Genomic DNA, 22,125 nt, shown 5'->3' with positions numbered 1-22,125 from the left:
TTACCACAAGCTGTTACGGGTTGTATACATTTTTTTCTGTCTAATTAGTTAATGTATCATATCTAAACTGTTTTTTCTCAATCAACTTAATAAACCATCTTAAAATTACTAAGATAAAAGCAAAATGCTGAGGATGCTGGAAATCTGTTTTTATCTTAAAATTACTTATTAGTCGACTGGCTATTTAGGTATCTGTGGTCCCGAACCCCGAAACTGTACACCTCCCCTGGCATTTTCCAACATTGGGAGGGCAAGCTGCTATGTCGGGAGTCTATCTAGCGAAACCAGCCGACCTACCAGCCACCTGGTTTGCTCCTTATTGAGCACTACATGGTCCACAGAGAGGCCCTTTTGCGGCAATGGGTGCCCCCCGAGTAATGACACTATCTTCACTCAGCAACTTCCCCTGATCTACCCCCAACCCCGATAGCTGGGGCTTGCCTGCCCGACCCTGGTAAGCCCAGACCCTTACTTGTCTACTTACTTGTCTTCGAGGTGCCCGACCATCTAAGCACCCACGTGCTCCAGGTGCAGCCCCAGCAATGGCCACCACTAGCAGCGGTACTGCTGGGGCTGCTGAACTGCCTCTGATTGGGTCGGCAGTTCCTGGGGGTGAGTCACTGTCCTTAATAGGACAGCTGCCCCAATGACAGCCACTGAATTGTCTGCTGTTGACAAAATGCGGCTCAGTCTCCACCGCTGGCTGAAGCAGAGTGGCCTCCTGCTTTTGGCCCCAGTGGCGGAACTTCAGCCTCCCTCATAAAATTCAGCCCATAATGGCAGGTGACACTTCAGTGTTATTCTGAGGGGGCCCTAGATTGTCAGAAGTGCTGACCTTTGGTTATATTCTTGATGTGAAAATCTTATTATTCACTTGTATTATCCACATGGTCTAATCAGAATCTATTTCCATGCAAAAAGTGCACCTGTAGTTACACTTTGACTCACCAGCGATTGCTTTGCCACAGGCTGTACACTTTTTAGCATAGAGATTGCTGAAACAATCCAGGCAATATGGGAAATCATCCCTGGAGGTGAAACGCTGACCAGCCAGTTGCACTTTGCATCCAGTACACAGAAAGCATTCCTTGTGCCATGGTTGATCATGGTAAGTCACCCCTCCGGTAGTGATTGCCTGAAAAACAATGTAGAATGCAAATAGAGGAAAGTAGTTTTAAAAATTCTAGCTCTAGGTGTTTTTGATGCAAACTTTTGAAGGGTGATCCATCCCCATGAAGATATGTTAACTCTACACTGTGTTGCAGTGTAAGTGTCACCTTAGCTCATTGGGAGTATCTTGCCTGAAAGTTTTCTATTCAAGCCCTGTCCAGGACTTGAGCTCATAATATGTGATGACATGCCAATCTGATTCTGAGGGAGAGTTGCATTGTTAGAGAAGCTGTCTTTTGAATCTATTTTTAAGCCATGACCCCGTCCAACTGATCACATAGATGTTAAAGATCGAATGGTAGATTATTCCCTCAACCAACACCGTCAAAAAATAGATGAACTAATCATTCATGTCTTTTGGAACTTGCTGTGTATAAAATGATTACTGCATTTGCTTAGACCAGTGGTCCTCAGACTTCTTTGGTTAATGGATCTCTTTTCAAATAGATTAGTAATCATAGACTCTCTCTCTTTCTTCGGGTACCATGCCCCAAGAGGGTGTTGGCAACTAGATCTCTGTTGCTCTAGAGGTATGGATCATTTTCATTGGTTGTACATTCATCCAATTTATGAGGGTCTTTAGAAAGATTGGACTGAATCTTCTGGTCAGCGTGCAGGGGCGGGCCCAACACACCGACGCATAAAATGACGCGCGATGACGTCGAGCGTGCGCCCCAACGTCATCGTGTGTCATCCCAATATTTCGTTCAACGGGTGCGCGCCGGAGTCGGCTGCGCACCCACCGAAATGTAAATGGCCTATTAAGGCTGATCAGAAACTAAATGAACTAGTTAAGAACGCTGCCCGTCCAACCTTAAGGTTGGTGGGCAGGCGAAAAGCCCAAGTGGCCTTCGCGTTTTTCAGGAAACCTCATCCAAGGGCGGCCTGAATCTTTCATAAAATAAATAAATAAATTTTCCCAGCTTTACAAGCATACCCCAGCTCACATGAGGGGCAAGTTTAAATACATTTTTACTTCATTTATTTAAATGTTTTATAATCTATTCAATCTCCCTGAGGCAGCTCCATGCCTCAGGGAGATTGCTTCGCTCTTTCGTGTGCATGCGCAAAATAGTGCAGGCCCCGACTCTCCCTCCTCTCCCCGCCTGCACAGGTAGTGCTGAGCGCTACTGGCCATGCGTTACTCTGGGTGAAACTTAATTGGCCCACCCGTGTAAAATGGCGGCGCGCAGCTGATTGCGGGCGGCAATCTGCTCTGCGCCCACCCCCGCCTGCTCCCGCCCAGCCTGCCTGCCATAGGAAAAATTCTTCCCATTGTTCTTTGCCTGCCTCGACCTCTTTTACCATTAACCTTTCCCATCAGGCATCAGACTTTCGAAATCGTAATTTCTTATTTCGTGCCCGAGAAATTCCAACTAGGTCAGCAGATTTCTTTTGGTCTCAGATTTTACTGTTGCAGGCTACCCATTTAATTATAATATTATATAATACTCATAATACTTAAGTGCTGCATGAAAGGAATGTTTTAATAATAGCTTTAAGAAAATAATTATTTACGTACAGATAATTGGCCCACCCGTGAGGTGAGTGTGACTGCTTCTCAGACTCTTTCAGAGCCTGTCTGCCCTCATGCACTTCTTTCCCCGGTGAGACAGCCAGTCCACTCTGTGCTGCATGTATCGCGGCCGCACTCTGCTCCTAGCTCTAATTTCACAGTATTGCACAGACCCCCCCTGGAAAATTTCGATGGATCCCGTTGTAATTAATTGAATGTAACACACTCTCAAATGTGATATATTGCTATACACATGGAACTTTGTTTTTCACAATTTCTTGCTATTCAGTATCTGCGAACTCCATCCTCCACCTGGCTGAATGCTACTTGCATTGACATAAATAGATGGCATTTTCAGTGGGGGCTAATATTGGATTTGCATTTGTACTATGGCACAACTGAAACTATCCATCCAGACAACATATCTAATTCAAGTCCAGGTCACACTCATTGGAGATGTACATTTAGCCTCAAGCACTAATGAGATTTATAAGAAGACTTTTCATCCAAATGCTTTTAGTTTTATTTTCTTGAATTTCGAGTTGAGTTGAAGATCTGAAATTAGTATCAAGGACTAAGAAGGTGGCAAATGCCTGTTCAGTAGTACTCAGGTTCAGGTGGAGTACATCATCCTGTGAACCTTTTCCAGTCAGGAAGCTTGACATGGCAAGTACCTTAAATGAGGAAAAATGGGTTTAACTTGTGTCGGGTAGGAAGCATTTCTAATTCACTTCCAGTGATCTGTAGTTACAGTTTCCGTTAGTCCCCATTTCAAAAAATGTTCCAAAGATATAATAGCACATGGAAGATGAACAGTGGGCGGTGCTTAATGGAGATGACGGGGGTCTTGCCTGCCAGCTGGAGAGATGGTGAGAGCCTTGTGTCATCTCATTTTGGTAAAACCCACTATATTAATTGCCAATCAGGCACTTACCTGCACAGCAATGTGTCTTCCCCAGGATCAAGGATCCCAGGAGCAGAAACCCCACCTGCTGGGAGGTGCCGGCCAATCAGAGGCCAGCAACTCTCATTGCTCGGGCATGCCAACAGGGAGGCTGCTGGTAATGCATCCACCCAAGGCCTAGGATCGCCGAGGGACCCAGGCCACAAGTGAATGATGGCAGGTGGTGTCGCAGGGTGGAGGAGGGTATCTGCTGCAAAGGGATGGGAGTGGCTCTCAGCAGGCCCTCCCTTCCTGATGCTGGGTCCCTTGATGGATGAGGGACACCCCCACTCCCCTCCCCCCGGAGCAACCCCAACAGGACTTGATTTTCAGGCTTCCCAAGTGGCAAGTGCCCCACCTGCAGCTGGGTAAATACCAATGGTGGCAGGATGAGGCCCTTACGTAGGCATTAATTGGCGGAGGGGTGTGAAAGCCGTCCACGAGGCTTCCCACCATGGACTTAGTTGGGTCAAAGGGGGAAGGCAGCAGGATCCCCAATTGCCACCCTCCTGCTCGATTAAATGTTCCTCCCACCACCAAACTCACAAGGCATTAAATTCTACCCAGGAAATCAAATTTTCCTTGTAAAGTTTCTGAAATTTGTTGCTTGATTTTCCCAGTAGTCAACATTACTTCAATGCTCAGCTCAGTGTTATTTGTATATTAAAAAGTGGATGCTCTTGGAGCTAAAAATATTACATGGTCATATTAAAACCAAACTGTACCTTCTTGCAGGATGAGCAGTGCTGAGCGAACTGCTTCTCGTAGCATGGGACACAGTAACTATCATTTTCCTTGGGGATAAAAGCCTTGGTTCCCATTGGCTGCCGGCAGCGTTTGCAAGTGAAACAAGTTTCATGCCAACTGTTTCCCCTATATTCCATCTTACGAGATCCTGTCATAAAAAAAACTATTTTTATCACAGAACAAATTGTGCTTTGATTATTTAATTCAGACAAATTTTATTCCATACAGAGTACAGGATTGTACATGGTCCAGTGTGCGAATGCATGGCGCAGGGACATATTCATATTAACTCCAAAATAATAAGGGGGATCTCTGCAATTCACCTCTTAACATTAGCTGTGCATCTTATTACACAAGTTACTAATTCTCATGTAACCATGTTGATGAAGTAAAGTGACAATGCAAATGGATAGTTATCAATTTTGAAGATCAACTGATGAGTAGTACCATAGAAGCAACAGCTTAACATACTTTTGCAGCCAGATGTTCAATGGAGGCAGGAATGGGCTTGGGAAATCTGAAATCTTGAAGTCTTTCACTACAAAAATGCACTTCTTCTCTCTTCCTGACCCGTACTATTTTCATTTGGTCTTTCTGCAGGTCAGGAAGGCCTTGGGTTGCGATCCTGCAATTGTGGACCCCCAGAGAAAATTTGAATTTTCTGCTGCACCCTCCCGCCTCCACTATCTTTCTGTGCTGGTGGGGTTTTGGAAGCCCTAAAAAATCCCATCTCATTGAAGAGTTCGCGATCACTGGGGGAAGCCTCCTGAGGAGTCGAGAACATTCTGACAGGTAAGTATTAAATATTTTGACAACTATAAATGTTACTTTTATATGCAATATTGTAATTTAGCTGTGTTTCCACTGCAGTGATTCATTACAGGACTCTATCTTGAAAAGGTAAGTTGACCATTACATTGACCAGGATTGTATAAGTGATGAGATGTATTAGAGTACATTATCCACTGGGCAAGTGCTCTTATGTATTCAAAACTAAAGAAAACACTGCTTGAGATTTCTGGTGTTATAAATTGAAGTGACATAAAGCACAAAGCCCTTTTACATTGAAAAGAAACTTTAGATGATTTCACTTAGGAAATAAAGCCTGCTCCTGGACTATTTGATTGACAGGCCATCTAGTGTTGTTTAGCACACAAAAGCCACCTGGTTTTTCAGTTTCAATAGACTCCAATCACTGCACCCATCGTATCACATCGTAACGTAACTTGCTAAACCTCTTCCCTCACTGCCCATCTCTCTCAGAGACAAAAATATGGTCGAAATTGGGTTCAGAGGCAGGCTCGCATTTTGGAAGTTGAAAAAGGATCTGACTCGTGTCTTCCCATCATGAAAATATGGCCCATGATGTCAGGCAACCAAAATGTAGGAAAATGAGAATATACATTGTAATGACATATTTGGGAGTGCAGCCATTTTAATAAAGGGTTGAGATAAATTCAAAAACAATGACAATGAAGCATGGGGGCTTATTGTAACAATTTGATTATCATCTAGAAATTACTGTCAAGTCTCCATTACTATTGTTAGTTATCCTTAAACTGTGGAATTAGATTTTTTCCCTCTATTTTCATTCTGTGGCATTTGGCAGAGTCAGGTTTGGAACATCAAGGAGAAGACCTATCACCACCATCTCAAGGAAATTAGGTATAGACAATAAATGTAGCCTTATCTGACTTGTCCGAAAGCAAACTTTGTCAAATGGAAGACAGGTGACTGTTGTCTAACGAGTGCATGTTTAGTTGTTAATGGGTGGGGAGGAGCATAATTCAAACATTTGTGGGAGACAGTAGGTTAATAAATAATGTCAGTATTGTGATTATCTGCAGAGAGAAGAGAAGGAGAAGTAGAAATGGGTTACATTAAGGGAAGGGAGTGGTGGGAATTTGAAATATAATGAATGAAGATCTCTAAATGAGGGTGAGGGCCAATACCTCTAAGCTGCATGGATGCGCAGTTGCGCAACAATCAGAAATATGTTGCATGTGGGAATAAACACGCTGCACACAAGCGATGTTCACTTTGAGGTCAGTGCAGGTGTGGCTAAGTGTCAATCATAAAGGGACTACGTCATGCAACAAGCCTGCCACGCACAGCAAATAGAAGTCAGAGGGAAGGTTGGCGAGGGCATGAAATAGCACTGACACAGACATTACAGTAATGGAAGAAGGCATCAGGGAAGATACCTGAAAAGTATTCAACATATCCTACTAAAGGACAGGCATATCAGGTTTCCATAGCAACACCTTTTATTTGGTAGAAGTGAGAAGAGTTAAAGGAAACATTGCTCACTGTGAGAGCAAGTTTAGCCTCATAAAGGTGAATGATGGAGAATGGTCTTCTGATTTAGTCTGTATGTTGTTATGATAACTAGACAGAGGCAACATCAAACTTATTTGGGAACACTTCAGAGGATAATTTCAAAGGAAATGAAAATGAGCAATTATTATAATGGTAGGCTGACTACAATGCAAATCATAAGCTAGTTGAAAATCGAACTCTTACCAGGCATGATGGTTTTTTTGCAGGTGAAGCATTTTGAGGAGTACTCGTTAGAATAGCACTCAGTACACAACAGATTTTCATCCTTGACTGCAAAAGGTTTTTCAGCCAGAGAACGGCTACATTTAGCACAATTGAAACATTTTTCGTGCCAATGCAGATCCTTATAGGACAAATCCTAGGAGAAAATGAAGTGAAAGAAATGCATGATATACAGAAAAAAATACAACAATTACAATACCTACAATTATGTTTCTGATATTCAGCATGGCGGATTACAACAACTGCACACAGCTAAAGTTACATAAATCTACTTTTAATTAGAAATAAGGGATTAACCTGTATATCGTTAACTTCAAATGTAATTATAATATATTCTTGAATTATGTTTATATTTATATCTTTTAGTGGCTTCCTGCCTATCTGGAATTTAGCCAACATTAATTGTTATGACATTAATTTGTTACCTTTAATAATTTAGAACATATTTAAAATGCATATGTTTAATTAACCCAAGAGCACTTTTACCTTGGAGTCACTGGCGATGAGTGCCTTGCAATCTTCACACATATTAGAATACAGATTCTCATAGCATTTGACACAATACTGGATGTTGTCTCGCAAGATATACTTCTTGCCAAGGAGGGTCTCCTTGCAATAATGACAATCGAAGCGTTCCCCCATTATCTTTGATGTTCACTTCCTAGGTGAAAAAAAGCAGCAATTCGGTAGGTGACACATAATGAAAGGTAAGAATCTGACCAGCATTCAGCCAAACAGATAGTGAAACTTTGTCCAATGAGGTAAAATTATGCATTCTTGGAACTAAATAGAATGGTATACGTTTTTTCTATAAAGTTGAAGAACCTTTGTCAAGAAGATATAATAATGTCTGTAATGTTATTGGAAATTATTTTGAAATAGAGTTTAGAGATGTCTTTGTTTATGTGTGTGTGCCTTAATTGGATTAAAGCCAGCTAGTCTAGAGGCTTTGATGTATAGAAGAGAAGTAAGTTTGCAATGTTAATTAGGTAAACATGGGGGAAATTTGCATTTTTTCTTTAAACAAACTAGTGTAGCTTGGATTCAAAGAGAGGGAGTGAAATATTACACCAAACCAGGTGAAGATCAAAAACAGTGGGTGGAATTTTCCACGCCCGCAGGCAGCGGGCGTGATAGGTGACATGCACAAACAATATGGCGCCATTGGTTTCACAACAGCGGGAAGGCAGGTTGCAATCATACACCGATGGCGGGCCACGTTTCCCGCCAACAGTCGTCGGGGAGCTCATTGTAATGGATCAGCATATCTTTAAAAGGCCATCCCACCAGGATCTTGGACAACTGCCGGATTGTCCATCTGTGTCGGCGGGAAAGCACATCGACGTGTTTCACAACAGCACACAGGCACACACTTGGTGGCCTTCACTTTAGGGGAACTGGACATGAGTAAACAACATCATTCTGCAGAGCTCGCCTGGGCCTCCTGTTGCTTTGCAGGTCTCAGGGGTGCTGGGGGGCCGGGTGAAGTGCAGCTCTGCCATCGAGGCGACTGTTGTTGAGGGGTTGGGGTTTGTCCGGGGGGCAATTGCTGCTCTGACAGTGGTGAGCTAGAAGCAATGAGCATTGTGCTTGTGGCTGCAGTTTAATCATGGTGCCCGGCGTGATGCAGCAGCGGTGTGATGGCTGGCGGGCAAACGAGAGCCCACCTGCCATGGAAACAGTGTGTTTCCCGAGAGTGCCTAAAGAATGAGGCGGGTTTGGGATGAGACGGCATGAAAACCCACCATTGCGGCTGGCGGGTGTTTTACCCACCCACTACCGCACTTAGGCGGAAATCTGGGAAAATTTCACCCAGTGTGTTTGTTTATTTTTCCCAAGGATTACTAATAAAGTGGGCACATTGAAAGGGTCTTATTATTAGAAGAGGTAAAGTTCAAAAGACATAGTGATACAATGAACATTTGCAATCAAAGAGGAAAACATGTATAAAGGAAGTGAAGGTTGGTAAAAACTAGAGGGATTCTAAGATCTAAAGCCTCCAGCCTGTAAGCCTCAAGCTACTGTCTGCAAGGACCCAGAGCTGAAAGAAACTAATTTTGAATGCGACTGTCCAGGGTGTGCTTTGCCAGGTGTCTGTTTAAATCTATGGGCAGAGTTTCACCCATGTCGGGTGGGCTCTGCGGGGGCGGGCGGCAAGCTGACCGCAGCCTGTGATCGGGGCTGGAAGGCGATTGTCGTGCTGGCGGGTTCCGCCCAGCATGAACCGCAAGCTTCAGCGCTTAGCACTGTCTGTGTGAGTGGCAGGGGCAAAGTGAGTGGGGCAAGTGCAATCTTCGCTCATGCGCATGACTGCAAATTTCCCTGAGGCACAAAGCTGCTTCAGGGAGATGAACAGATTTCCAAAAAAATAATTAAAATTTTATAAATCTAATAAGACATGTCTCCTCCTATGACTCTGTCACATGAGCAGGGACATGTTATTAATGAAAAGTTTAAGTTTTGTTTTTATTTTTATTTGCCATTGGAAACTTCATCCTGCTAGTGGATGAGGTTTCCAATAAAAGTGCAATGGCTGCTTGGCCTTTTTGCCTGCCCGCCAACTGTAGAGTTGGACGGGTAGTGAAAGATTTATTTTAATTAACTTTTTAATGGCCTTAATAGGCCTTTTAATTGTTGGTGGGCGCACTGCCGACTCTGGCGCGTGCCGCCAACCGAAAAATAATGCGAGTGCTTGCCCAATGCCATCGCGTGTCATTTTATGCTTGGTCAGGTTGGCGCGCGTCCACCTGCCGAGCTAAAAATTTTATCCTATGTGTTTTATTGTTGCCTCAATGGGGGTGTAACTAGGAATCAGATTAATTAGGGGATTTTTGCAGTTGTTACAGCAGTAATTTTGTAGACTTATATATGTGTTCACAGTCTTTCTTGTATTAATAAATGTTTAATTTAGTTTTATAAAAACCTCTTGAGACTCGGTGGTCTTATTATTGCTGAATTCAAAGCCTGCATCTCAAAATTGCAAAATTGGTTATGACAGTTATTTCAAGTTTCCCTCTGCGATTTGAACAGCTCAGCATTTACCACCAGCTGTGTCATAATATCATTATCTAAATTAAATTGTCACAAAAAAAACCAATGACCCCTGCCACAAATGAAACTTGTTAGGTCCAATTACATCTGAAAACCATAATGCATATTCATTTTACAATTAACATCTTACCCAAACCAAACAGGAAGTTTTCATGATCTTACAAAGGCTAGCCTCCCTGCCATAATTGATTGCAGGGCAATTGGGAAAGAAGCAAGTTCAAATCCAGAGGGGTTACAAGAACATAAGAAATAGGAACAGGAGTAGACCATTCGGCCCCTCGAGCCTGCTCTGCCATTCAATAAGATCATGGCTGATTTTCTTGTGTTTCAATTTCCACATTCCCATCTAACCCCGATAACCTTTGATTCCCTTGCCTAACAAGAATCGATCTACCTCTGCCTTAAAAATATTCAATGACCCCGCCTCCGCCACCTTCTGAAGCAGGGAATCCCAAAGTTGCACAGCCCTTTGAGAGAAAAAATTTCTCCTCATCTCTGTCCTAAAAGGGCGACCCCTAATTTTAAAACAGTGCCCCCTAGTTCTGGACTCACCCACAAGAGGAAACATTCTTTCGACGTCCAACTTGTCAAGGCCGTTCAGGATGTTATATACTTCAATCAAGTCACCCCCCACTCTTCTAAACTCTAGTGGAAACAAACCCAGTCTGTCTAACCTATCCTCGTAAGACAACCCACTCATTCTAGGTATCAATCCAGTAAACCTCCTTTGAACTGTCTCCAATGCATTTACATGCTTCCTTAAATAAGGAGACCAAAACTACACACAGTATTCAAAGCGCAGTCTCACCAATGCCCTATATAACTAAAGCATAACATCCTTACTTTTATGTTCAATCCCTCTCGTAATAAAGGATAGCATTCCATTAGCATTCTTAATTACTTGCTGTAGCTGCGTACTAACTTCTTGTAACTCATGTACTAGAACAGTTAGATCCCTCTGCACCTCAGAATTATGCAGCTGTTCTCCATTTAAGTAGTACTCTGCTTTTTTGTTCTTCCTGCCAAAGTGAACAACTTCACATTTTCCAACATTAAACTCCATTTGCCAGATCTTTGCCTACTCACTCAACCTGCCTATATCCATCTGCCACCTCCTCATGTCCTCTTCACAACATGCTTTCCTGCCTATCTTTGTGTCATCTGCAAATTTAGCTACCATGTCTTCACTCCCCTCAGCTAAGTCATTGATGTAAATCATAAAATTTGAGGCCCCAGTACAGACCCCTGTGGGACGCCACTCATCACATCCTGCCAATCAGAAAAAGACCCGTTTATGCACACTCTCTGCTTTCTGCCAGTCAGCCAATCTTCTATCCATGCTAATAAGTTACCCACTACACCATCACTTTTATTTTCCGTAATAATCTTTGATGTGGCACCTTATCAAATCCTTCTGGAAATGCAAGTATAGTACATCTGCAGGCTCCCCTTTATCCACCTAACATGTTACTCCTTCAAAAAACTCCAATACATCGGTTAAAAATGATTTTCCTTTCAAAAAACCATGCTGACTCTTCCCAATTGCCTTGAACTCTTCTAAGTGCCCAGCTATAACCTCCTTAATGATTGATTCCAATAATTTCCCAATGACAGATGTCAAGCTAACTGGCCTATAGTTTCCTGTTTTCTGTCTCCCTCCCTTCTTGAATATAGGAGTTATATTTGCTACTTTCCAATCTGATAGAACCTTTCCAGAATCTAGCAAATTTTGGAAAATTAACAGCAGCGCATCGACTACCTCATTTTAAGACCCTAGGATGTAGTCCATCGGGAGCTGGAGACTTGCCAGCCTGCAGCTCCATCAATTTGCTCAGTACTGTTTGCCTAGTGATTTCGATTTCACCAAGTTCCTTTCTCCCGTTCACCTCCTGATTTGCAGCTATTACTGGAATTCTATTTTTGTATCCTCTATAGTGAACACAGAAGCAAAATATTTGTTCATTTCTTCTGCCATTTCCTTACTATCTACTATTAACTCCCCACTGTCACTCTCTAGAGGACCAACACTCACTTTACTTACCCTTTTCCTTTTTAAGTACCTGTAGAAACTCTTGCTATCCGTTTTTACATTTCTAGCTAGCTTCCTCTCACACTCTAATTTCTTTCTCCTGATTAACCTTTTAGTCGTTCTCTGCGGTTCTTTATATTCTGTCCAACCATTTGTCCTGCCACTCACCTTTGCGGAGTTGTACACTTTTTCCTTAAGTTTGATGCTTTCCTTAACATCTCTAGTTAACCATGGATGGTGGGTCCTCCCCTTACAATTTTTCTTTATAGTAGGAATGTATTTATTCTCAATATTCTGAAATATTCCCTTAAATGTCTGCCACCGCTTCTCTATTGATCTATCCTCTAGCCTAGTTTCTCAGTTCACTTTAGCTAGCTCAGCTTTTATCCCCACATTGTTGCCCTTATTTAAGTTTAAGATATTAGTCTTAGACCCACTCTTCTCCCTTTCAACAACAAAAACAGAAAATGTTGGAAGAACTCAGCAGGTCTAGCAGCATCTGTGGAGGGAGAAACAGAGTTAACGTTTCAAGTCTATATGACCCTTCTTCAGAGCTGAAGGGTCATATGGACTCGAAAAGTTAACTCTGTTTCTCTCTCCACAAAGCCTGCTGAGTTTTTCCAGCATTTTCTGTTTTTGTTTCAGATTTCCAGAATCCACAGTATTTTGCTTCTCCCTTTCAAACTGGATGTAAAATTCAATCATATTGTGGTCACTGCTACCTAGGGGTGCCTTTACTCTGAGGTCATTAATTAATCCTGTCATGTTACACAATAGGAAATCTAATATAACCTGCTCTCTGGTTGGTTCCAGAACATGCTGCTCTAAGAAACTATCTCGAAAGCATTCTAAGAACTCCTCATCCAGGCTACTACTGCCAATCTGATTTTTCCAGTTTATGTGTAGATTAAAATCACCCATGATTATTGCTGTCCCTTTATCACAAGCACAGAATATTTTCTCTTGAATACTTTGTCCTACACTGTGGCTACTGTTAGGGGGCTATAGACCACTCCCACTAATTACTTTTTTCCCCTACTATTCCTCACCTCTACCCAAAGCGATTCTACATCCTGATCCCCCCACCAAGGTCATCTCTAACTATTGCACCAATGCCCTCTTTGATTAACAGTGTTACCCCTCCATCTTTACCTAGCTTCCTATTATTCTTGAATGTCATGTACCCTTCAATACTAAGGACCCAATCATTGTCGCCCTGCAGCCACGTCTCTGTAATTGCTATCAGATCATATTTATTTACTTCAGTGTGGGCCATCAATTAATTTATTTTGTTATAAACGCTACGTGCATTCAGATAGGGAGCCTTCAGTTTTGTCCTTTTGTTACCTTTGTAACATCTATGTTTCAGGTTTGTTGCCTATTTTATCCAAGAGAGATCCCTGGTTCAAGATTCAAAATAGTATTAATATGAAGGCAAATCCAAGCTTTTGTAACCAAGGATATATAAAATTGTTATTGATCTTCAACTAGGGCTGTGACTCCACTTACACTGCACCAATTCTCCCACCTTCCTCCCTCAAGGCGGATGTTCCGTGTGTGCCAAAAATGGCTAGGATTCTCAGCCAAAATATGGCTGGGCTAGGGTCAGTGGTGCTTTCATGGGAAGTATTGATCACTTGCCAAAATCCTTCCAGAGAAACTTCTGAGATCAATATTCCAGAGTCTAAATTAGTCAAACCATCTCCAAATGAGATTGTTATGAATAAGTCCTCCTCCTCCCTCGCATAATACTTGAAAATGAATAATAAAGCAACATGTAAATGAGTATTGACATTGACTTTATAACATTTATATATTATAAAACAGGAGGTGGAAATGTACAGAGTATGAAGTAAATGCTAAACAAATGAAAGGAATGAGAAACTATATTTATAAGGATTGACTTTAGATACTGGGGCAATTTATACTCAAGGAGAAAAGGATGAGAGAAGATTTCATAGTTTTTGTAATTTGGAAGAATTTTGATCTGACTATGGAAAGGCTGTTTTCTCTGTTTGGGGAGTTATTGATGAGGTCCCATTAGCTTAAAATTGTCAGTAAGAGAGCAAGAAGGCAGAAACCAATAATTAATGTAAGAAAAAAATAATAGAGGAGTATAAGGTTGTTCTGAATGGATTAATCTAAGATGACCAAATGGCTTTTCTCATCTGTCAGTGTCTTGTGATTACAAAAAGTCTGTCTATGTGACTGTTCTGTTATCCTTGTAATTTACTTTCCCCTCACTAACTCCTGGGTTGTCCCTTGCTCCACATTGCCAAGGCGTTGCTTAGGACTACTGCCTCTAAGTCAGTTTCACTGCCTGTTAGTCAGTCCTATTTAACTGTTCCATTTCATTCAAATCTTATCATAATTGCATACCCATTCAGCTCCTGATTAAAAAGATTCATAGCAATTATACCTTCAGTTTGCAATTTATTCCATTTGCCTTCATATCAAATTATTTTATTTCCAATTTCTATATTACTGAATATGTGGTAGATCATGTTTTGTTTATTTATTTTATAATTCTGTCACCATTGATTAAAGACCATGGGCAGAATTTTTTGCCTGCCAGGCGGGCAGTGTGGGAGCGGGCATGGGCAGACATGGACCCGATCGCCGCCCATGATCGGGTCCGCGCCACCATTTTACGCGGGCGAGCCAATTAAAGCCCGCCCAGTGTGAATCGTGGCTTCCGGGGACAGCGGGGGTGGGTGGGCAATGTCTGGACTACAATGACCGCCGGGTCTAATGGCAACCCAGTGGCCTGTTTGCTGCAGCCTTTCAAAGGTTGTGAATCATGATCAGTGGAAGGGCTCCTCAGAGCGCTGCTGGTGAGCAGGCCAGGCAGGAGGGTAGGGCAAAGGGGTACGGGCCCCTCGTTTTTCCGATGATTGCCTTGCTGCCCTCCTCGAGGAGGCGGCAGCACGGTGGGAGGTCCTCGTACCCCAGGACGGGAGGAGGAGGCCCCCCCACATGACCAAACGTGCCTGGGAGGAGGTGGCGGAGGTGGTGAGCTCCCGCGATGTGGTGCGACGCATCTGGATCCAGTGTCGCAAGCGCTTCAACGACCTGTTGCGCTCAGCAAGGGTGAGTACCATGTTAGCATTGGTCACTTAACCCAGCAGGTAGGCTTTCCCCCCTGGTGCCAACCCCTTCCCCCCCAACTCTGAGTGTAGTGACTGCATTGAATCATTGACGGCATGTGTCCTTCACTGGGTGGGCCAGCAGATATTGCCCATGCTGAAGTCACCCTGAGAGGGTGGTGAAGAGATGGGTTCTGCACCTGCAGCATGTGGTATACTGTGACCCACATTACTGTTTTGGGGAGCAACCTGGAGGAGCTGCACCTAGGCGCAGAGTTGAAACTTCAGGACATGTCAAAGTCAGCGTGATGACATGCAGGGAGGGAATCTACAAGGTGGCGTGGCACCGATTAACCTGCTGTCCTCTGCGCTCCAAATACTTGCACCTCCTTACTATGGAAGGTTAGACCGTGTGGTGCCTAATTTGATGAAGGCAGCATGTGGCCAAGGGGGTAGCGGGCCCTAGCACCTTTGTGTGAGTGTTCGACAGCAGCGGGTGAGGAGGCACTGGAGCCCTGCAATGTCCCACTATGGTTGGGGTGGCCCGTCCGCGAAGAGAGTCCAGGTACAAGTGGCACTAATCAATGCTCTTCTCTCCTTTTCAGGAAAAGAATGCATATAATGCCACCGAGTGGGTGAGGACCGGTGGAGGCCCAGCCCAGGTGGCGATTCTCAGCCACTTCGACCTCAGCTGGTCAATGCCAGTGTGGGAGATGGTCTGGGCACCAAATTTCCCAGCTCGGTGCCCATCCATCCATGGTGAGCAGGGAGGTCTGAAGCGACCTCACGTTGGCGCAGTGGCTGCCTGTCGTCTCTGTGGGCTCCTCTCAGGGCGCTCCGGATGAGAGCAGCAGCTCCTCTGCCCCTCTGCCAGTGACCGTTGCATCTGGTGAGGCTGTGATGACTGGGGAGATGCCAGCTGTGGAGCTGGCAGCTCCCACCCAGGTGGGGCCAGCACAGGCTCCACGGGCCAGAGGACAGCCGCCAAGGTCATCGAGGCCAACAGGACAGCAGAGTGAGCAGGCTGGCTCAGATGCCACTCCCAGCGATGAGGCAGCACCAAGACGTAGCACCCGAAAACATAAACATAAGGCATCTTAGGCACACCACGGGTTTATCATTGGTGCTTTTGTGTTGACCCAAAATAAGGTCTTTATGAGTTTGTGTGATGTTTAACACCTTTGTCATTTTGTTTTCTTAAGTTCCTTTGGTTGTAATATTAAATGCAGACATGTCACCATGGCTGAGGGTGCCTTTTTTCTTCTGCAGGTGGATGGTTTCCAATAATGTTATGAGTGATTTGTGGGACATTCAACTTTATTAACAAGGCCCTTGGTTAATGTTCCTATCTAGGCAGATTTTGCACTTAGGCATCGAATATGGAGCCTGCAGCCCAGTCTTGTCCTGGAGGTCCATATGTGTTGTGCTAGCTGAAGGTTCATTAGATTAAAACCTCCCGGATGTCCCTGCCTCCCTGGAGTATGCCCGGGTCAGTGTTTACCCCCTCAGCATTTCCCTGTGTGTGCTCATCCTTGGACTCACTGCTGGATTCATCATGTGCAGCCGCAGCCACTGTGTCTACATCTTCATTGTCCACAGTGTTCTCCCCTTTCCAGCGCAAGATTGTGGAGAGCGCAGCATGCAACCACTATCAGCGACACTTGATCTGGGGGGTACTGGAGTGCGCTCCCTGAGTGGTCCAGGCATCGGAAGCGCATCTTGAGAAGTCCGATGGTTCTCTCCACCACAGCCCTTGTGGAGACGTGGCACCTATTGTAGTGCTCCTCAGCTTCTGTTCTTGGATGGCGGAGAGGCATCATGAGCCACCTTCTGAGGGGATAGCCCTTGTTACCCAGCAGCCATCCATCCAGCTGCTCTGGAGCACTGAAGAGCCCCAGCACCTGGGAGTGTCTGAGGATGTAGGTGTCGTGGGAGCTGCCTGGGTTCCTTGCACAGACTTGTAGAATCTGCATCCTGTGATCACACACTATCTGCACGTTCATGGAGTGGAAGCCCTTCCTGTTGACGAAGGCACCGGGCTCACCTGCTGGCGCCTCGATGGCCACATGTGTACAATCTATTGCACCCTGGATGCGGGGGAAGCCAGCAATCGCTGCGAAGCCTCTGTGCCTGGCTTGCCTGGTTCCAACGGTAGAGGATGAAGGTCAATGCATGCCTAAACAGAGCATCTCTAACCTGCTTGACACAAGTGTGGAAAGCTGATTGGGAGACACTGCAAAGATCACTCACCGAGCCCTGGAAGGAGCCAGAGGCATAAAAGTTAAGGGCAGCTGTGACCTTCAGAGCCACTGGCATTGGGTGTCCACCCACACAGTTTGCGGAGATCTCAGGCCCAACCATCTGACAGATAGAGTTGACTGTCTCCCTTGAGAGACCGAGCCTCCTTCGGCACTGCTCAGACATATTGAGGTCGCTGCTTCACCGCCTGTATACCCTGGCTGCAGGATAGTGGTGTTTTCTGTGGCCTCTTCCGCCTTTGACTACCTCTTGGCTCTATGCCCTTGTGTCTGCGCCTCTCCTCCCAAAGATGGCTCTCCTGGAGGCTGAATGTGGACTCCTGGCCTCCTCCCCCTTCTAGCCCTCCCTTGCTACTCAGAGGAGGGGCCTCCAGTGGAGAGTTCAACTCCCATTCCCAGGCTAATGGAAAGCTTCCTGAAACCTGCAGGCCCAAAAAAGATTCCTCACTGCAGAATGCTGACCTGAAGGTTGTGAGTCCAGACCAAGCAGCTGGTATGCGCTTTGAAGTATTGCAGATCACACAAGCAAATATCAGTAACTTTGAAAAATTAATTTTTAACAGAGCACACTCACAACCCACTGAGCCCTCTTATCCAGCCCGTGGATGAGGTTGATACAAATGTGTTCTACCCGCCTGCCTGTTGCGCCCGTGCGCCGACCCGAAGATCGCACAGGCACCGAAAAGTCGTCATCGATTGGCGCCTCAAGGGCCTTAAGTGGCCCGTTAATTAATAGCAGGTATGCATCGGATATCATTGCACGCCTGCCCAACAAAATTTCGCGATGGCGCGCGGTGACGTCAAGATGCTCGCCCAATGTCACTGCGCATCATTTATGTGTCGGTGTGCGGGTCCTGTCCCCGCACGCCAATGGGAAAATTCTGCCCCATGGGTTAGAAATTTATTTTGGATGACAATCCAAAATGGAAGGTATTGAATTGGCTCCCTGGTATACACGACATTCCAAACCTGGATCTATTGCAGTCAACAGGCCTGTTATCAGGCTGGCCTTATAATGGGCAGCCACTATGAAACTATACATTTTGTCTGTCACCCTATCAAATTTCTAGCCCTCTGTATCTCTAATTTCAACACAATCACTACAAAGATCAAGACCATATCCTCAATTTTCTTTTCTCTAAAGGTAAGCCACATTTTCTCAATTTGACATCATAGTTTAATGCACTCAGTCCATCAATTTTATTTGTGATCTTCTCTGTTCTGTTTCTGCCATTTTAAAGGTGTAAGACATCAAAAACTGCAAACAATATTGAGTAAGTGATATTATCCTGATAGCGGTTGGTGCAAAGTTTATTCTACAACTCACTAATGCATTGTTTTCATGATGTTGACGTATCTTGTCAACACCTTTGGATAGATCCATGCAGATCATAGGAGCATCTGTTAGCTAATAGTGAATACCATGTATGTTATGCTAAAGATAAAATGTAATTCTAGTAGGTAGCTGGCACAGCCACAGAGGATTCTTGATACTGCAATGTTTTCAACAAGCTAGCTGTGATCTTATCATATACCAAGAGAATAAATTCCAGAGATTGTATCAAATGTTCAGCACTGCCAATCCGGCTTTTTGCCAGTGCTTCCATCAAACAGAGTTATGTGGATCTATTTTCAGGTGATAGGGTATTACAGACTTTTTTTGGAAGTGGTGCTGGTCAGCTACTGCTGAAGACTGTGTGCAATCTTAAAGTCACAAAGCTGCTGGGAATGAACCCACTCATCCAAGAAGTTGCACAAGGAGAACTGATGATCGCAGACCATAACCTCTGGTTGACTGCCCCCAATTTATTTTCTGCTGATGAGATTGTCAGTGTTATGAGACGGTTCTCATGTAAGTCAAGGTGAAGCAGCTATCTCACATAAAAGAGTCTGCAAGCATCTTTTAAACAAAAATGTACTGATTGGCCGCTGCCAACTATAAGGTGCCCTGTGTGCCTGTTTAAAATTCTTGCTCTCATTTTGCATGCCCCAACTCATGTGCCAGAAACACACTCGCTGTTCTGATTTTGCTCTGAAGTACTGTATTTTCTGGAAAAAAGACATCATTTCCATGGTAGGATGGAGAATCATGGGATTTTTTGCAGGATGTAATGACAAAGCAAATTATTAGTATCAACTTGGTCACTATGAGTGATTACACATGGTAGCAATAAACACTCCTGGATTTTACAAATATATACATATTACAACAGACATCAAAAGAGTCTTCTAATGCAAGACACCCTAATTAAACTTCAAATCCTCTTTGCCCCCTTGAGATATTTTCCCTGATTTTGACACTCCTGCTTTAGTCTAATAAGGACAAAAAACTGCAGGGAAAAAAAATGAAGGTACTTCATGGGCAGAATCGTCCCAGATTTGCACTAGGTGCAGTAGTGGGTGGGAAAAAGAATGTTTTATCCGCTGGCTGCAATGGTGGTTTTTCACGCTGTATCGTCCCAATCCCGCCTCATTAATCATGCATTCTTGGAAACATGCCGTTTTGATGGCGGGCAGGCTCTCATTTGCCCGCCACATCATCACCTCGCCGCTTCCTCATGACAGGCGTCATATTTAAAGTGCAGCCATGTGCACACCTCTCAGTGCTTCCAGCCCAGGACTGCTGCACAGAAGACAAGGCCCCAAAAGGCAAAAGGACTGCAGCCCCCCAATTCAGTGACGCATTCCTGGGATGCCTTCTGGACACCACTGGAGCCTGCCGTGATGTCCTCTACCCTCGCTCTGGCCGCAAGAGGCCCTTCAGCGTCACCACTCCGACTTGGGAGGCGGTGGCAGTGGTGGTCAGTGCCAACACTGCACAGAAGAGGTTGACCATCCAGTGCAGAAAGAGGATGGATGATCTCATCCATGCCGCCAGGATAAGGCAACCATCTTATCACTCTAAGCTCACACACTCACAAGCCCATCACACATTCACTGGCATCTCACTCACTGCCAGCTCAAGGGACATCATCACTCACTCTCTCGCATACACCCATGCATCCCCATTTGGCCTCATCTCCTCTGGAGACTGCCTCTTCAGCCCTCACCCTCTTAAGGCCACTGGCAAAGATCAACATGTGTTCCCACGCACACCCTGGGATACCCTCCTTCCCCTGTAATGTCCTAGCGCTGCAGCCTCTTCCCTTGCTGAGGCCACTTCTCCCCCTTCCCCAAGCAAGCCATAGCCCTGCAGCCATTGAAAAGCCTCCCCTGCCTTACAGTTGGTCTGGTAGGTACAGACCTGCCCGTGAGCCCCCCTAAAAGTGACATAGTGCTGCCTGCAAAGCCTGGCGCTGATGACTGCGGGTGCTGCCCGAAGCAAGGTAGGCAAACAAACCTCAAAGCTCTGAGTGAATTGCAGGTGCACGTCGCTTATGTTCAGTTGTGAAACATGTCAGAGTACAATCACATCAACGTGCCCGGATGGCCCAGTGTGATAGGATGATTCCAGCAAGCTGGGCTTGTAATAATATGCAGATGTATTATAATAAAGTCCCTGACATGCGGTGATGGGAAACATGGCCTGCCATTGAGCGGTGGAGTGGACGATTGTAAACTGGTTTCACGACGGCGTGAAACTGATTTTTGGCCTTCCTGCCATATTGTCTGTTCATGCCGCCATGACGCCCGACGCCAGCGGACATGGAAAATTCCACCCCATGAGTCTTCCCCAAACCCCTACCCCTCCAAAAAAATAAGGATGGAAGTTTCGACTTTGATTGGGGTGTAAAACTGATGGTATAGGAGGGCTGCTCATTATATAGTACACTTTACTTTCTTTTTGAAGCCAACAAAAAGGAAAAGTAAACAGTGGTGTGAAATAGAAAACAAAAACAGAATTACCTGGAAAAACTCAGCAGGTCTGGCAGCGTCGGCGGGGAAGAAAAGAGTCGACGTTTCGAGTCCTCATGACCCTTCAACAGGTGTGAAATAGATCCTGGCATTAAGAAAATCACATGCAGACACATTTTCCAGCAGGGGTCACTCAAAAGCAATCATGATTAAGAAGCTAGGCTGATTTTTTTCCCTCACTATACTCTGGGAACACTGAAACCAACTTTTCTGTGATCAGCTAAATCAAATGCAAACTTTCAAACCTTGATGTACTTCAAAGCTCACCATGGAGAACTGTTGCGCTATTTGAAAAGCTGTTATGCACTGTCTAATGCAGTATTGTCATCGATTTTTAAAAAATGTGAAATTTGTTCTATGCACTCACCTTGATCAGTAAGCTGACTGTTACTTAGGATACAATGCTTACAGAACAGGTTTTGGAGTTCTGATCAAGTTAAACAAGACAGAAAAATGAAAAAAGAAATTCAATAACACGCTTTTGCAGTTAGCTAAACTGTCTCTACAGTAATGATTTAAAGTAATTAAAGTAAGACTTAAAGAAACCAAAATCTTGTTAATTGTGTAATTATTTTTTAAATTAAATTTAAATTGAAGGTATGTTTTAAAGTCTACTGCTTCAGAGCCTATTCCTCAGGTTGTGCAAGCTTTTCCCAATTAATTTATTGTGCAATAATAGGTAACTAGCCATAGTCCACAGAGGACCATAGGAATCTCTCATCATTGGAAACAGACAATTGGTTATAGATAGCTTGAGGGACACTGCTCTGCAGGCATGGGGCAAGGTAGGCATCCATCAACTTTCAACACCCAATGCAAGGATTGAACTCACACTGTTAGTGTCATTTTACATCACACTTTAGCCATCTAGCTAACTGAGCCCCAATTTATTGTATTGAATAATTAAT

General features: G+C 44.4%; 1 protein-coding gene across 4 annotated transcripts in view; it reads right to left on the bottom strand.

Annotated features, from left to right (window-relative positions):
• Positions 1-22,125, bottom strand: part of LOC144680838 (four and a half LIM domains protein 2-like) — a 100,868-nt gene that overhangs the window by 3,449 nt on the left and 75,294 nt on the right. For all 4 annotated transcript variants that reach the window (XM_078542285.1, XM_078542284.1, XM_078542282.1 and 1 more), the window contains exons 2-5: positions 7,425-7,599; positions 6,900-7,074; positions 4,355-4,524; positions 949-1,135 (exon numbers count right to left, since the gene is read on the bottom strand). In XM_078542285.1, the coding sequence (XP_078398411.1) occupies positions 949-1,135; positions 4,355-4,524; positions 6,900-7,074; positions 7,425-7,580 (688 nt within the window). In that variant the 5' untranslated portion in view covers positions 7,581-7,599. The remainder of the gene's footprint in view (positions 1-948; positions 1,136-4,354; positions 4,525-6,899; positions 7,075-7,424; positions 7,600-22,125) is intronic.

Source organism: Cetorhinus maximus, chromosome 5 (assembly GCF_964194155.1).
Source record: "Cetorhinus maximus chromosome 5, sCetMax3.hap1.1, whole genome shotgun sequence".
NCBI classification, from domain to species: Eukaryota; Metazoa; Chordata; class Chondrichthyes; order Lamniformes; family Cetorhinidae; genus Cetorhinus; species Cetorhinus maximus.
Note: the sequence above shows the minus strand (reverse complement) of the source record. Positions and strands in the feature narration are given on the sequence as shown.